The following is a 15,664-nucleotide window of genomic DNA, read 5'->3' as shown; positions in this document are numbered from 1 at the left end:
TACAGAAATTTTGTAAACAACAAGGCCAAGAAACGTCAAAATCCCATACAAAATCAAAACAATGCAGTGCCCTATCGTTCGAAATTACACGACAACGCGAAGATAGCAAATAAATCAGTAAGAAATTGTGTAACGCATCAGTTTTCAGCACAAACAATTTTGAACGTGTTTATGTTGTGAGCTACGAGGATTTTGCCTTTTGCTGGCCCCCTGATGCTATGTCAAAACGTGGTTTTGACGGATGTATTGTTAATTGGCTTCTCTAACGGTGTTGAGATTCTGAATCTGCATGCCAAACTGAGCCGAAATCCAAATTTTCATGAATTTTGGTGCCCGGGAACCTATTTAAAAATCAATTTGAATTTTGTATGGGAGCGATTTTATGAATCACCCCTCGTCGGATTTTGTACTGGGCGGAGCTGTCAAGCAGTTGCCCAGCTGTCAAAAGGTGATTTGAAAAAATCTCTTTAAAATTGATTTTAGGAATCAGAATAAAGTTCTAAAAATCTGAAAAAAAATCATAGTGGCTCAGGAAAAAGTGCTCTTTTGGTTAAAAATGAAAAATCATTGATTTTTTTTTCTAAATTTAAAAATCCAATTGGATTGGGGAAATGTTATCAAAAAGAGAGATATCGTCAATCTTTGGCAGCTCATTTAGGGTTTTTTGCCCTATTTCCGGCACAACATGTAAACAAAATTATTTAGAACCTAAATTCACAACGAAACGACTGTTTTCAACCAATTCTTCCGTCTGAATCAGATACCTTATTGATTGAACTTGTTGTTAACAGTGATTGTTGTGAAGATTTTCTGCCGGAAAGTTGATTTTGAACGAGTTTACTGCACCTAGTCTAGCACCAATTCTCGGCATCAGTGCCGAACTTCCAGCAAAACCAAATGGAAAATCACTTGGGCACCCATCTTTGTGCTGCCGAAGTGCACCCGTCTGCGAGTAATATTTGTTGTGAGCACTTGTGCGGCTTCAGAGTGAAAGTGTAGCTCATTGACTGTGGATTCCGTTGCGAAAAGGTTGCGAGAGACGATTACCTACGGAAGGGCGTTTGGAAAATATGCGGCAAATGATATTTTGATTTTTTTTGCTGTGAGGTGCCGGAAATTGACGCGGGTGCCGAAGTAGTTCGAAACCCTACACTTAAAAAATAAATCACATATCACATGGAAAATTTCCATTAGTTTGGCTATATAACTGTTATTGGATTTTCCGATAAAAATTTCTTTGGAAATTTCACATGAAATCGATGCGGTACATGGAAGTCATTAGGAAATCACATAACTTCTATTGGAAAATCACGTAACTTCGCAAAATCTATGTGATATTCCCATAAAATTCAATGGATACGCGTATGGAAACAGTCCATGTGAAAATCAGATGAAAACAATGTGAAGAATTTTTTCAGTGTATTATGGTTAGGTATTGTTACACTGAAATAAATTTTGTTGTAGTTTCTACCGAAACCATGGTAAAATTAAGAACTGTACCAACAATTTTCAACCGAATGCAAAATTCTGTTAATTGTACTGAAACATTGTCAATATTACCATGCGTGCGGTACCGTTGACTGAAAACATTCTTGATGCTACTTTTTTGACGTTGTATTTTTGACCATGTTTATCCAAGACGCGCAACATTCAAGTCGACATGATCGAAATTACAATGCTAAAATAGTAGCATCAAGAATGTTTTCAGTCAACGGTACCGCACGCATGGTAATATTGACAATGTTTCAGTACAATTAACAGAATTTTGCATTCGGTTGAAAATTGTTGGTACAGTTCTTAATTTTACCATGGTTTCGGTAGAAACTACAACAAAATTTATTTCAGTGTACTGTTGGTTGAACATTGTTGAAGTTGCTGCATCTTACCCATTCGTCAACAAATGGGTAAGAGCGGGATGCAGCAACTTCAGCCTACTTCATTGAACATGACTTATATGTACTTGCGTTGCTATTTCAAATGACCGTGAAATTCTTTACACAGTTTTGATAATGATCTTAGATATCTGTTCCCTGTTTTCAAATTAGAGTACACAATCACAACGAGTTACATTTGAGCACATTCGATTATCAATGGCTCTTACAACTATAGATTCCGGAGTTCTGGATTATTTCAATCAGCTAACACATCACGAGTGCATGCAGGACTTCTATAAATTAAAAAAAGCAATTCAATATTTGAAGATTATATATTATACATACAATTATGATAGAATATTAAACCCTATTAAACCCAATAAAAACTTAATGTAGGTGTAAATTAGTTGAGACCAACACCCGAACGGTTTGATCAAACGCCCCACAAACGGCCAACCCTTGCCGATCCGGGCTCCAATCGAAAGTGTGAACAGGTTGGGTGGAGATTGTGGTGGCATTCAGCATTTCCAACGAACCGACCACGCCCTGTTCTTCCCCGGTGGAAGTGGTTTTGGTTCGTTTCTCCGGATAGTGACTAAAATATGGAATTAATTATTTATTGATGAGACATTGAAAACTTATGTTTTACCAGTACTTACTAAAGCCACAATCGAATATTACCGGCTCCTCCACAGGAAGCAAAAATGTCTCTGTTCTGCGGTGAATGCTTCACTGTCCAAACGGTCGACTTGGATCCACTGATGACCCCGTTGCTGCCCAAGGATTGTCCAGCGTCCTTCTCCGTCAGTTGCGCGAAACCTTTCTCCGCATGTTGGGTTCTCATATCGAACACATGCAGCCCGCCTTCCAATGTGGTAACGACTAGTTTGTTCATTTTGATGTCTTTGCGATCAAATTCGAGTCCACAAACGCCGTTCTTTACGTTAGTGGTCCATCGTTCTTTCATGGCGCGTAAATCGATTAGCTTGACATCACCGTTGTCATAGCCACAGGCTACCGATCGTTCAATGGAGTTGTAGGAATCGCCGAAGCCTACAGCCCAGCAGTCTCGCTTTTCGGCCGGACCCTCCCCAACGCCACTGATGTGCGCGACCGGCGTGTCCTTTTGCCTTGGGTCCCACACCTTAACGGAACCGTCTCTACCACCGGTGACAATTTCCGGTGCACCACAGTTCACCGTCGTCCCTCCGATGGCATCGAGCGTGTTGATGATTCCGGCGTGGGCTTCCGCCACTTCATACACCGGTTCTTCCAACCGTTCCACGTCATATATCGCCAACTTACCCACAAAATCTCCGGTGGCCAGTTGTTTCTCACGCAGCCCGGAAGCCCCGAAGGAGCAACATTTAAACGACTTCGGCTTCTCTACCTCCCGTACTTTGTCCAACTCACCGCGGTTCAGCTCGTAGATCTGCAGCAGTCCGGTTCCCTTCGGTTTGGATCCAATCACTACGAACTTGGCCGTGCAGGGAATCCATTTGACGTCGAATATCGAATAGTCCAGCGACTTTTCGATGTGGGCTATCTGCTGGACGGAATCCATCGTTGGACGGGGGACAATCTGGATGTTTTTCTCGTCCCGGAGGAAATTTGATCCGCGCCTCGAACTTGAAACATGAGCGGTTACGTTACGCAGCCAACGACGTTGCTTAGCACTGTAAACATACCCAGGTGGTGGAATTTGTTTAATCGATGAGTCGATATTTTTGACATTGGAATGTTTTACGAATGGTGCCGCTGCATAGAAATTACGCTCATTCATCAAAACACCGTCAGCTGCAGCGCGAGTGTTTTGATAGTAAACAACACGTGCGTTTCACAAGCTTAGCGAGAGTTTTGGAGTAAAACCGAGAATTTAGTTGTAAAGTTACCTAAAACGTTATAAACATGGAGGACAAATTAGTGAACTTGTTTAACTATCTAAGCAATGAAGGTTAGTAAAACTGTTGTTTGATTTTGGGGCCAATGAATGATTTGTTTTTTTTTTTCAATGCGGCTCGTGCGCGCAGTCGAAACGTTTAAGCATGAGTAGGGTGATGGTACCTTTTTTGGAACACAACAGATGTTTATCCTAGAACCTTTTTTTAACAAACTGTAAAATCAAAATTAAATTCTAGATTGAGTTTAAATAAGGGCGAAAGTAACATGAGCGAGTTCTCTTAATCGACTTTCTCTTCTTCAAATTAAAGTGACAACATACAAGTATGATTGCACTTTTTGGTCATAAATCGCTATGTTGCGATGGAATCTAGCGTCTAAATGTAAAAAAGGTCGATTGAATTTGCATCTTGTCATTTTAATTTGCAGAAGAGAAAGTCGATGAAGAGAAATCTCTCATGTTACTTTCGCCCTTATTCAAACTCAAACTCAAAATTATTTTATTGTATTTAGTAACACATAAAAAATAATAAAAAGTTTCATCAAGTACATATTAAAATTTATTGTTTTAAAAATCGTACAAGTTTTACTAGAAGCTCTATAACTTTCAGGAAATTGATTTAAACTTGCTCAAAATTTTACCAATGAAACTTTTTTTTATTTAGTTTTATTTATTTATTTATTTATTTGAAATTAGAGATCATAGTTTTACAAATTCATTTTGATTTGGCAGAGATTTGTCACACTTTCAACTGCAAACAATATCACTATCTCGCTGTGGAGAAATCATAGTTTGTTGATAAATTTGTGCTAGGGAAGGGAAAAAAAACTTTAATAGGGGAAATTACCTATTCTCGGTCGTTTTGTTCTCTTCGTCTTTGGGAGTTTTTTGAAACCTATTAAACTCAGAGTTGGTCTCAAATCCTTCCCAACTAAGCTGAATTATATGGCAAAGTTTCAGGCACCTATATGGTTTATGATAGGTTAAAATTTCTGCGCGTTTGATTGACGTATAAAAAAGTTAAGATTTGAATGAAAAATAAATTCGAAGAAAGATTTGATGTGCGGACAATTGTTTGATACACTGTACTTATGCCTCAATTTTTTACCCTCAAGACACATTTTTGATTATTTTGCAACAATTCGTACTTTTCAGATTATCCAGCAGATTCAGGGTTTCCAAAATTAATCAAGGAAGCAGCATGGAACGAATGCTTCCAGCATGACATTTTCCAACGGTTTATAGCTGGTGAAACTCTAAATGAACGCGACGATATACTTCACGTGGCAATTGCTGGTCTGCTCGCCTTTTTGCAGAATAATTTCCTTGGTCCAACCGTAATGCTTACCGAAAGCTTGAAATTCCCAGACGATCTAAACATAAGGAACCTACTGAAAACGGATGGTGAAGAGCTGAATCCCAACACCGTAGCTCCAGAACTGCTCTACGTGTGTAAACTCGCATTTGAACAACTTATACCAACCGAAGACGATGTATCGCATGCGAATTTCATCGAACGATTATGGTACCTCCGTTACCTGGTAGTGTACCAACGCTGTTTGGACGATCTTGTCCATAGTCTCTATTCCAAATTCGACCAAAATGTCACTTATCTTACCACTTCCATGGAAGATGTAGACAATCTAGGTTTGAAAGTGCAGATCCACACGGAAATCCTGCAAGGATACGTCCTATTCAAACGTATCACCAAATCGGAACGTTGGATGACTGCACTCCAGGAAGTTTCCGGCGTGGAAATAACCATCGAAGGCGTTCTAGGAATACGGACCAAGCACCAGCAAAATCCCTTGCCGCAACTTACCGTGAGAGCGAAAGGACTGGAAACGATCAACTTGCCCAGCTCGCAGGCCACACATGGTCAGGTCGCTCTACCGACGATACTGAAATTGGACGATGACGTACGACTGGAAAAGATTCAGTTCCTGAGCGAACAGGAAAACGTGGATGCCCAACTGCCGAGCTTGATTCAGGAGATTGTTCTATCGAAGATGTGAGTATGCCTAGATTGAGTGCTTTTTGTTTCTATCCGGTGAATGTCGTTGGCGTTAGAATGCTTGCAAAACTGCACATTTGAATGTCGTGAAGGATTTTTGGAAAGCTGGAAACGCTGATCGGTAGAAGAAATTAGTTGTGAAAGGTTGTGAAGAGTTATGAGTTCGAAAGGAGATTTTCTTAAAAGAGCGCGCCACTAAATTGTGAATATTTTTCTCATTATTTCGGAATACTTTTAAGCTAAACATACTGAATTTCAGAAATGAAGCTGCTCTTAAGTAAAAAAACTGCTTTCAATCATTGCCTGTACGCGCTAAAGGAAAATCGTCCTAACACTGGTGCTTATGGAGGTTTTGGGTCATTTTACTGGATCAAGAAATCACCAACTCTAACTGAAATCCTAGAGAAACATGTGAACTTTTAGAAATTCAGAAAAAAACACCTCAAAATTCTTAGAGGGCTTCCTGATGTACTGATTTTTTTTCCGAATTTTGATTCCCCGTATGCCGTTTCCACGTATACCTAGTACTTTTTTCGAATGACCCATTTATTGGAATCATCTTTTATGCGTCTTCGCTATTTCTTGAGAGATTATCTAGAGTTTTATTGCTCCACAGACTTTCAAAAAAAAAAAAAATGAAATAAGGAATTGCAATATTACTCCTTTTTCATTACTGCTTGTTCTTGTGATAACTACATAGTTTCTGGTGAATTCTTTGCTTGAGTTGTTCTAACGATTCTGAAAACATTTTCCAAAAAATGAATTTAAATTCCTCTAGTTACTACTGAAATAACGCTGGATTTTGTTTAAACTACATCTAATCTATGATTTTTGTTAGCTTTTCATATTAATCCTTTGAAAATACATTTAGAAATCACTGTTCTATTTTTGAGCCTTGTGCTCCTAGAAATATTTTATTCTTTAAAATGCTTTGTATTTTACAGTCTTTACTTGAAATACTCGCAGCCGAAGGACAAGCTAGCCGACGAGGAGCTTAAACCGTACATTACATCGTTGCTCTACCAGGCGCATGGCCCGTGGGCCACCCGACTTGCCGCATTATATCTCAACATTCAGATGGAGGCAACGCACAAGCGAACTGTCGACCGATCCCTGAAGCAGTGCGAAGAGCTTGTCCATCTCATGGATTCTGCTACTGTTCCTGTTTCGCATCGACTATCTTACGCATTCTGTTCCGCTCTCATTCCCCGCTGGCAAATCAAGGCCAAACTGGGAGATCTGATGGTTAGCTTGGGTATGATCAAAGGAGCCCTGGATTTGTATCTGGAGCTTCAGCTTTGGGAAGACGTCATCGCCTGCTACAATCACCTGGAGTTGCGGCACAAAGCCGCCGAGATAATTCGGCAGGAAATTGAAAAACAACCTACCGTGACTCTGTACTGTTTGTTGGGAGATGCTACTGATGACGTTGAATGCTTTCAAAAAGCTTGGGAACTTTCCGGAGAGAACAGTGCCAGAGCACAAAGACACTGGGGCAACTATCACTTTGCCAGAAAGCAGTATCAGGAGGCAATTTCGCATTTGAAGAAATCAGTTGAGATCAATTGCCTCCAGGAAACGACTCTGCTTCGACTTGGCTACGCCGCCCTTCAGCTGGAACAGTGGGAAGAAGCAGCCAAAGCGTACCGACTCTACACTAATCTCGAAGCGCATGGCTTCGAATCGTGGAACAATCTGTCGATGGCTTACATCAAACTGGGTGACAAAAAGCGAGCTCACAAAGTTCTGCAGGAAGCCCTCAAGTGCAACTTTAACAACTGGAAGGTGTGGGACAATTTCCTGGCCGTTAGCATCGATACGAAAAACTACGAAGACGCATTGAATGCTTACGAACGATTGATTGAGCTAAAAGACAAATTCTACGATCAAGAGGTACTGGAAATCCTTACCAAAGTCATCTCGGAAGGTGCTCCTGATGCTAACAGCAATTCATCTCACCGTCTGGCGAAAAAGCTTCTCAAAATCCTAGGACACGCCTCCGCTAAAACGCCCAACAATGGTCTGCTTTTCGAACTGTCCTCCCAACTAGAAATGGAAGACCCCCTAAAGAAAGCCCAAAAACTGCAAAACGCCTACCGAGGCTACACCCAAACAAACAGCCAGTGGGCCAAAACTCCGGACTGCTGCGAAAAGATCCTCAAACTGTGCATCACCCTGTGCGAAAGTAGTCTCCAGGCATTCGTCGACGCCAAAGCAGATGCCGGAAAGCTGCCTTCGGTAAAATCGCAACTCGCGTCGGCTCGTCTGACCGGCCAGGGATGCCTTCGGGCGGCTAGCAACGAAAACTGGGAACAGAACGTGGCCCTTGTCGAAGCGCTATCGGAAATTGTACAAAAACTGACGACCGAGCTGACGAACGCAATGAATCAATAAACCTGTCTTGATCCTACCTAGTAGAAAGAATGAATATTGCATTTCAGAATGAACTCACAACTCCTTGCATTGTCCTTTTTGGTCTTGTACTATGCTCTCTGAGCAAATTACTCTCTTGGAAGCGTATATTCGCCCACGCATAAACCGTTTTTGCTCGTTTTTGCGCTTTAGCACGTGAGAATGAATCCCGTGATAGCACGTGACGGACGTGTAGCTATGCATAGAACGAATCATTATGCTTTTCATTGTTGTTCTTACGTTTTTGGCTGTTTTGCTTGTTATGTATAGGGGAGAGTATTGCAGAATTTTAGATCTCACTTTTTGCAATTACCTATCAATTTATCTCAAAAACGGAACGTATTCCGTCTCACGATATGTTATGGCCTGTGAAACAAACAACCATGCAACTCCATGAAGTTTTGCCTTCATTGACTTTTGATTGGTGTTCATTTCAAAGTAAGGAGCAGATGGTTTGAGTCTTTAAGCACAATGTATTTATTTTTATATAGGTAGGTACTTACCAGCAGAGTAGATCTTATTTCTTTTCATTCATATTGTATTCACGTCACACTCGTGAAAATCTACGAAAAGTGTCCTTAAATACAAAGCAAGTGTGATGGACATTAAGTAAAAGTGGGAATCAATTTCATGTGTACCGATTGTACGCATAAGATATTCTCTAACCATTTGGTTCGTACTATGCGTCTGTCCCCTAGTGTAGGAGCTCTCATTTCCGATGAGTGAACGATGAATCTGCAGTATCTTTCTTGGGCAAAGCATAATGCGATTCAAGCTGATGACGTCAATGGATGTCACAGCGGAAAATAACGGCCTCATCAAGAGTTTCGAAAGTTGAATTATATCGATTAACTTGTTTAGCACAATTCATGAAGCATGGAGTTTGTGTACTACTACTGTACTACTACATCGCATAACAGCCCCTTTTAACTTTTCATCGATTTTAAGTTACCGCAGTAAATAGTACTATTTTCAATGTACTTCTAAAAAATCATTCTAAAAATTTTGGATTTTTTTTGTCAATGTATGAAAAAATACCGATTTATGTGCATCCCTTACAAAAACAGTTTGAGAGGAGCGAGGGAGCTCGTGATCTCGGGCCTCCATATTTAGGGGCCTCACAAATATTCACCATTTGAATAAAAATCTGCAGCAATAAAATAAAAAAAAAGTCCTACAAACATTGTTTGATTTGATATTTATCAAAGATAACTTAAAATCAATAGTTTACTGCCAAGATGCCTGTGATTAGTTGTGGTTCTTCTTGGAAAGACTGCGTAACTAAAACGAAAAAAGTGAGTGTAACTCTTTGCAAGTGAGTGTTCCCATCCCTGGCTGAGGTTGTTTTCTAGCATGAGTTGAATGTGAAACTTGGCCCCGATGTGTACTTCCGGTAATATTCGGAGTACACTGCTCCTTAAGATCCATAATCAGATTATACCTGAAAAGATTATTTTAAAAGTTAAGTGTCCATCAAAAATTTGGTCGGTATACCAGAGTCCTTTTAAAAGTATCATTCATGTGATTAATCCATCTAAAATTCAAATACGGGTCATACTTTAAGCTAACGAATAATTACAAGACCATTGCATACTTTTAGGCGTTTATCGGTTTCTGTCCTAATTTACAAAATTGACTCCACTTTTTGAAAACACGTTTCGGTAAGAAATTAAAGGCCAGATTTGAATCCCTATTTAATGTATCTACCGAGAATAAACAGTTATTTATTGAAAAAGTTCCCAATAGACAGCTGTAGAACATATCGTCACAACATTGCACCACTTATTTCTGGTGCAAAATCAGGTTCAAGCATGGACTTCCGGTTTGACAATTACTCTTGCAAGAAGTACAACTTTTCCCATCGATCATAGTGAAAACCACTTATTTTCATATTTTATAGTTCCTGAGAATCAGCCGATTAAAAATAAAAAGTTTGTCCTGAGGTTTTGAGGGTTGAAAATAGATACTTGGTTGGGATGCGACTGGGATGGTTTTGCTTCGGAATGTTGGCTTTGCAGTCTTTTGGGGAATCGAAAACACTAGTTTATGATTTTTCCCGACGTTTCGGTCCGTATGGGACCTTTTTCAAGAGTTTAAAATATAATTATTCAACTATCAATACAAAATTTTAAACATTTAATTAGTTTTACAATTTACCAATCGGTCAAGGATTTTAGAACAAAAATCGATTTTAAATCATCAACCTTTTATGGAAAGTCGAAACAATTTCCGTTCTACAGTATTTTTTTTTCTTTCGCGTTTTCGAACTCAAGGCACGATTCTACACCAAAAATGATCATCAGCTTACCGAGTTTAAAAATGTTGTAAACTAGTTTTATCAATGATTGGCGCTAAAACGTGACATCCAAAGCTTTTTGAAAATGTGGAATATGGTCACTTGTTTCATATATTATGCAAACACAACTGTCAGTATTTATGAAAAAGACTCATGAAAATTATTAAATCATTCAAAAACTTATCGTTTTTTAACGAAAAACACAAACAAATAGGAAATATAAATGGCATGTCACAACGACAAAAAAGATATATCAAACTTCTTCTAAGAATTATTTGCTAAAACTTGCTGCTAAAACATCTCAACATCTAAAATACGACCTATCAGCGATGCACCAGAGTAGAAATATCAGTATTGAATACACAGTTTACACCCTGGGACATCTAATGATGCTTGCATATGAAACATTTCAATATAAATGAATTTTTAAGTAAGAAAAAAACTGTTAATACACATCCTTAGTTTACAACCGTCTTAATTGTACAATTTGGTTACTCTAAATAGTAACTGTGAATAATATGTTTGCTAGGAATTGACGGTACAATTGATGGTCATTTTCTTTCAGATTTCGAGGCTTACAAAAAACTCATATATGTACAAAGGTAGATGATAATGAAACTGTGCCTGCTCCTTCAGGACTATGATAATCTTTTTCGGCGATGACTTAAGGGCAAAGTCTTCGGTATACCAATCCGTGTGGTCAATTAATGATTTTTAATGAAACTCAACGTACATATGTACAGATGGAAATATTATTAGTAAAATTGCGAAAAAATCCACAGCTCAGGTGAGATTTGAACTCTCGACCCTTATTTCGGCGATGTTCAAGAAAAATTACAGTCACTGTTTACAATAAATCATTTGTTTTTATCTTTCTTTGAAATATAAGAACTTTTACATTTACCCCCTAAGTTGCTTAACACCCCATTTTGATATTTTCGAAAAATTCGCACATTTTGTTAAATATCTTCAATTTCTCCAAAAAATCGTAGAATTTTATAATCTACATGCTTAGCAGGCAGCAAGACAATAATCAGACTATTTTTCCTGGATGTTTTAAGAAGTAGAACCAATGAATTAAAGGGGCGAAAATTATTTCCGTTCCGTCCCTTAACATTAGAAGAAAAGGGATCAAGTCTCCCCAGTCTCCCCTACTCATTGTGGTTTCAAATTTTGATTTACGTTTTAATTTTGTCTCTTACACTTCTTTGATACATTTTCTTTCGTTATCTCTTGACCAATTAACTCTAGTCATGCATTGGGGTCATTATGACCTCAAAACGTGCACTAGGTTAGCGAGGTGGGCGCAAGCTAATACACGAAGAAGGTTAACCAAAATTGAATCGAAATGATCGGCGATGATTCAAGTTTCAAGATACAACATGGTTTGTTCAAGATATGTATACAATAAATATCATAATAGGCCACATGGTTCCAGAATTATTCCGGGCTTCGTGGCCTGGGTTGTTTCCCGGGGTATGGTACGCATGCTCCAATACATGCTTTTCGTAACTTCATGATTTACAAACAAGTTTTATTTGTAACCTGGTGTCGCTGGGGTATCAGGTATCAGAAGGCCGGCTCCAGAGGCACGTTATCCTCCATTTGGGACATTGGTGCCATCGCCATACATATGAGCCTATTTCATCATTTACCTGAGGGAGAATGGGACAAGGGATGGGAATTGGGAAAGGGAAAGGTGATGAAATAGGAAGGGGTACCCTAGAAGAGGGAATGAACGCATAAGCGCAACGAGAGCTCATAGCTCATACCACAACGGGGTTAATCAGTGCCCTGAAAAGGACACTGTAAAACGCATAAGCGTAAAAAGAGCCTATAGCTCATTAAAGGTAGCTTACGATGTCATGCGACATTCAATATGACATAGAAAGGCACGTCATCAAAAGCATCCTCAATATTCAAGAAATCACCCAAGCAAAAACCACGTTTGAGCGAGTGCTTTCTTGAAAACGTATACAACTTTATGTAAAAGAGTCACTGTGGACATCCTAAATTGGGAGACATGTGAGTTCACATGAACAGGCATGTTAGCCAGACTAACATCACAGATGTGATAATCGACAATGCGTTTCGAGCATTTCAGAAAGAACGACGTAACCAGATAAATCTGGAACTTATTCCTTCTTTTTACAACGCACGCACCCTTTCGGGATAAAACTACAGAGTAATTTCATGCCATGAAAATACCCAATAGAAAACTACAAGAGTTCAAAACATGTTTGAAAAACTCAAATCCCTCTGGAGAAAAATAGGATAAAGCCCCATTTGCTCCAGGAGATTTGAAGTAAGCAGAGCTTTTTAGTGCTCAATAAATCGATTCTATAGCTACAATCCTCGGGGTAGAAGCTAAAGATTCATAGCTATACAAAAGACTGGTTTATCCGAAGATATTTAGAACTTGAACAGGTCCGAGTTCCATTCAGGAATACCTCTTGCGGTCCGCACAGACCGCAGAGGACAAGCTTCTTTCAAAGCAGTAGCTATGGTACACCACAATGAAGGGCGTTGTAATAACAAAACCATAATGAAACTCTCTCGGAGTAGCAATGGAAGCGAGTTATCCATAAAATGTGATCGCAACCAATTATTACAGGTTCCCTAGTTTGTTGAGCAGGGACGCCTGAATACGCAAAGTTTGCGAAGGAACACTCCAAAGTGCAAAAAGGTCAAATGGAGAGTCCTCATCTGACACATGCCAATCAGTCAACTCATGACAAATTCTGCTCATGCAGAGTTGGGTTAGGTGCAATTCTATGTTAAGTTAACCATGAACTGTACTACCTAAGTATTCTATCAAACTGAAGCATCTCAAATCAATGTTTGAGCTACTTCAGATGCCAAATATCAGCGAAAAGATGCTGAAAACAAGAGCTTGCTTGAAGGCATCCATAAGGAAAGATTGAAACGTACTGTTAACGTTATTCTAAAATAGAGCATGCTCGAGGCACGACAGTTCATCTATAATGAAAAAAGCAAAGCTGGGTTCACAAGGTAACCTAGACAGAAGTTACCCTACGAAAATGAACTTTTTGAAGTAGATCCACTTGGGCTACATACGCTTTTTACGCTGAAAATTGATCTAAGGTTTCCTTGCCGTAGCCACTACCCAAACTAGACAGGATAACGCACTTCACAAACACAGCACAAACAGGAAACATCAACGACGAACCAAATCGTGGTCAATTGAAAAACGCCAATGGCGAAAACGCATTAAGCGAACCCATATAGGCAGTAATGTAAGCTAATTAACAACATTTGAATAACCCCGCCCTTATTTAGCCTCAAATTTGAGACTTAAGAAGGGCAACTGATTATCTCGGAGAAACGCAAGGTCCACTGCACCATTGCTCCGGTTAGCGCAGTAAGGGCGTAATACTGTGGAGGACGCCCTAATTCTCCACAGGCTCCGTTTGTGGTTAGGTTTTTATTAGACCCCCCTAACCATTCATTCTTTGGCACGGTAAGCATAAAGCCGCATAACACCATGAATTAGGGGTCACCTGTTTAGTGGACACTTACCACTGGATCAGGCGGTCCGTAGTGTTATTCTTAGCCAATTGAGACAACCGCTACCGACACTACACAGCTGTCTAGGCTGATCGGGAAAAGAAGTTAACATTGATGGTCAACTTCCAAACGAACCCGAACAGCCGGCAAAATGTCGGCGATGATTCAAGTTTCAAGATACAACATGGTTTGTTCAAGATATGTATACAATAAATATCATAATAGGCCACATGGTTCCAGAATTATTCCGGGCTTCGTGGCCTGGGTTGTTTCCCGGGGTATGGTACGCATGCTCCAATACATGCTTTTCGTAACTTCATGATTTACAAACAAGTTTTATTTGTAACCTGGTGTCGCTGGGGTAGTGACCACCCCACTAACATTTATTGTGAATGTAAACGTCAACAAACCGCCCAAGTAACAATCTTAATTCTATTTGGTTTTATTTGTTTTTATGGTAGTTTTATAGGAGTATTCCATATTCTAGTTGATCTTATCGGAGTTTCAGCTGAGCACAACTATTCTTCGTCAATATGTGGTTTTAAAAACACCTCCAAGAATACTTGAGGTTCATTTCATAAAACCATAAACACAACAAGAACTGTTGAACTTATTTTCAGTTTTATAAGGTTCTTGTAGTTATCTTCAATCATCCGTTGTTGATCAAGAGCAACTGTTCTAGCGCGAGAACAGTTTAATACATGAAAAATACAAGAAAAAAACTCAAGCATCAGATTTTGATTCTCACCGTTCCATTATTGCTGCCAATAATGGAGCACCTTCCAGGAAACCCAAACGCGAAGCGGTGCAGTGCCAAGTTCCTCCGGCTGCAGCATCTGAAATGAAATGGGAATGGTCATCCAGGACGTCGATTCCCGTGCAATCGGGGTTCCAATCATCGATCTTCAAAATCAACAACTACTTACCTTTTGGAAGTGCTGACCGGAGGAATGAGGTACTGCACCGGATCAAGGCCTGTTATCGAAAAAGGTCTGCCTGGTTGGCAACGGTACCGGGCTGATGATTAAATTCATTGAACGAGATTCACAAAATCCACCGCGGTACGATAATTTATTGTTTGTTTACAATTTGGCGTACATGATTTATGACGTTCTCGGCGGAGTTTGCATAAACCTACATCAAGAATGTCATAAACCTAAGTACTCTTGAGTAATACTTCTTACCCTTGCATAAGATGAAATAAATTTAAATCGTTCTTGATGGAGGCATTGAGAAAGTCATAAATCCTAGTATTCTTGAGTTATGCTTTTAGCTCTGGCATGAGTTGAAATAAATTTAAGACGATCTTATGGTGATGTTGATTAAAACAATCGATGATGGACCGACCACCGGCCTAGATTTCAATGGAAGCCATGTTGAGAAAACTCATCAGCATGACCAGGAATAATATTTTTAAATATTTTATTAGTGCGTTATAATGGAAGCGCGTTGCAATTTTTGGAAGTATCTTGCAACATATATACGATGAATTTTGCTTGGCATTTGGCATCCTTATTACACCACGGAAATATTTTCAATTTGTGTAATAAATTAATCCCGATTACAATACCTAATGTGTCATTTTCATTGTATTTTGAATTTCAATTTAATTCACCAAACTTTTCTGTCGACATAAAAGC

At 39.3% G+C, this 15,664-nt stretch overlaps 2 protein-coding genes across 2 annotated transcripts; one reads left to right on the top strand and one right to left on the bottom strand.

Annotated features, from left to right (window-relative positions):
• Window positions 1-2,187: 2,187 nt before the first annotated feature.
• LOC109426601 (dynein axonemal assembly factor 10) lies at window positions 2,188-3,566 on the bottom strand. Its single transcript, XM_019702135.3, has 2 exons — window positions 2,534-3,566; window positions 2,188-2,469 (listed from the first exon to the last, which is right to left on the bottom strand). Exons 1-2 carry the CDS (start codon window positions 3,436-3,438, stop codon window positions 2,262-2,264), a joined length of 1,113 nt encoding a protein of 370 aa, XP_019557680.2. The 5' UTR covers window positions 3,439-3,566; the 3' UTR covers window positions 2,188-2,261.
• Window positions 3,567-3,669: 103 nt separating this feature from the next.
• Window positions 3,670-8,212, top strand: LOC109426600 (tetratricopeptide repeat protein 27). Its single transcript, XM_019702134.3, has 3 exons — window positions 3,670-3,828; window positions 4,930-5,785; window positions 6,733-8,212. Exons 1-3 carry the CDS (start codon window positions 3,783-3,785, stop codon window positions 8,180-8,182), a joined length of 2,352 nt encoding a protein of 783 aa, XP_019557679.2. The 5' UTR covers window positions 3,670-3,782; the 3' UTR covers window positions 8,183-8,212.
• The last annotated feature ends 7,452 nt before the right edge of the window (window positions 8,213-15,664 follow it).

The sequence above is a fragment of the Aedes albopictus genome, chromosome 2, assembly GCF_035046485.1.
Source record: "Aedes albopictus strain Foshan chromosome 2, AalbF5, whole genome shotgun sequence".
Classification (NCBI taxonomy): domain Eukaryota; kingdom Metazoa; phylum Arthropoda; class Insecta; order Diptera; family Culicidae; genus Aedes; species Aedes albopictus.
The sequence above is the reverse complement of the archived record's forward strand: the minus strand, read 5'-3'. Positions and strand labels throughout refer to the sequence as shown.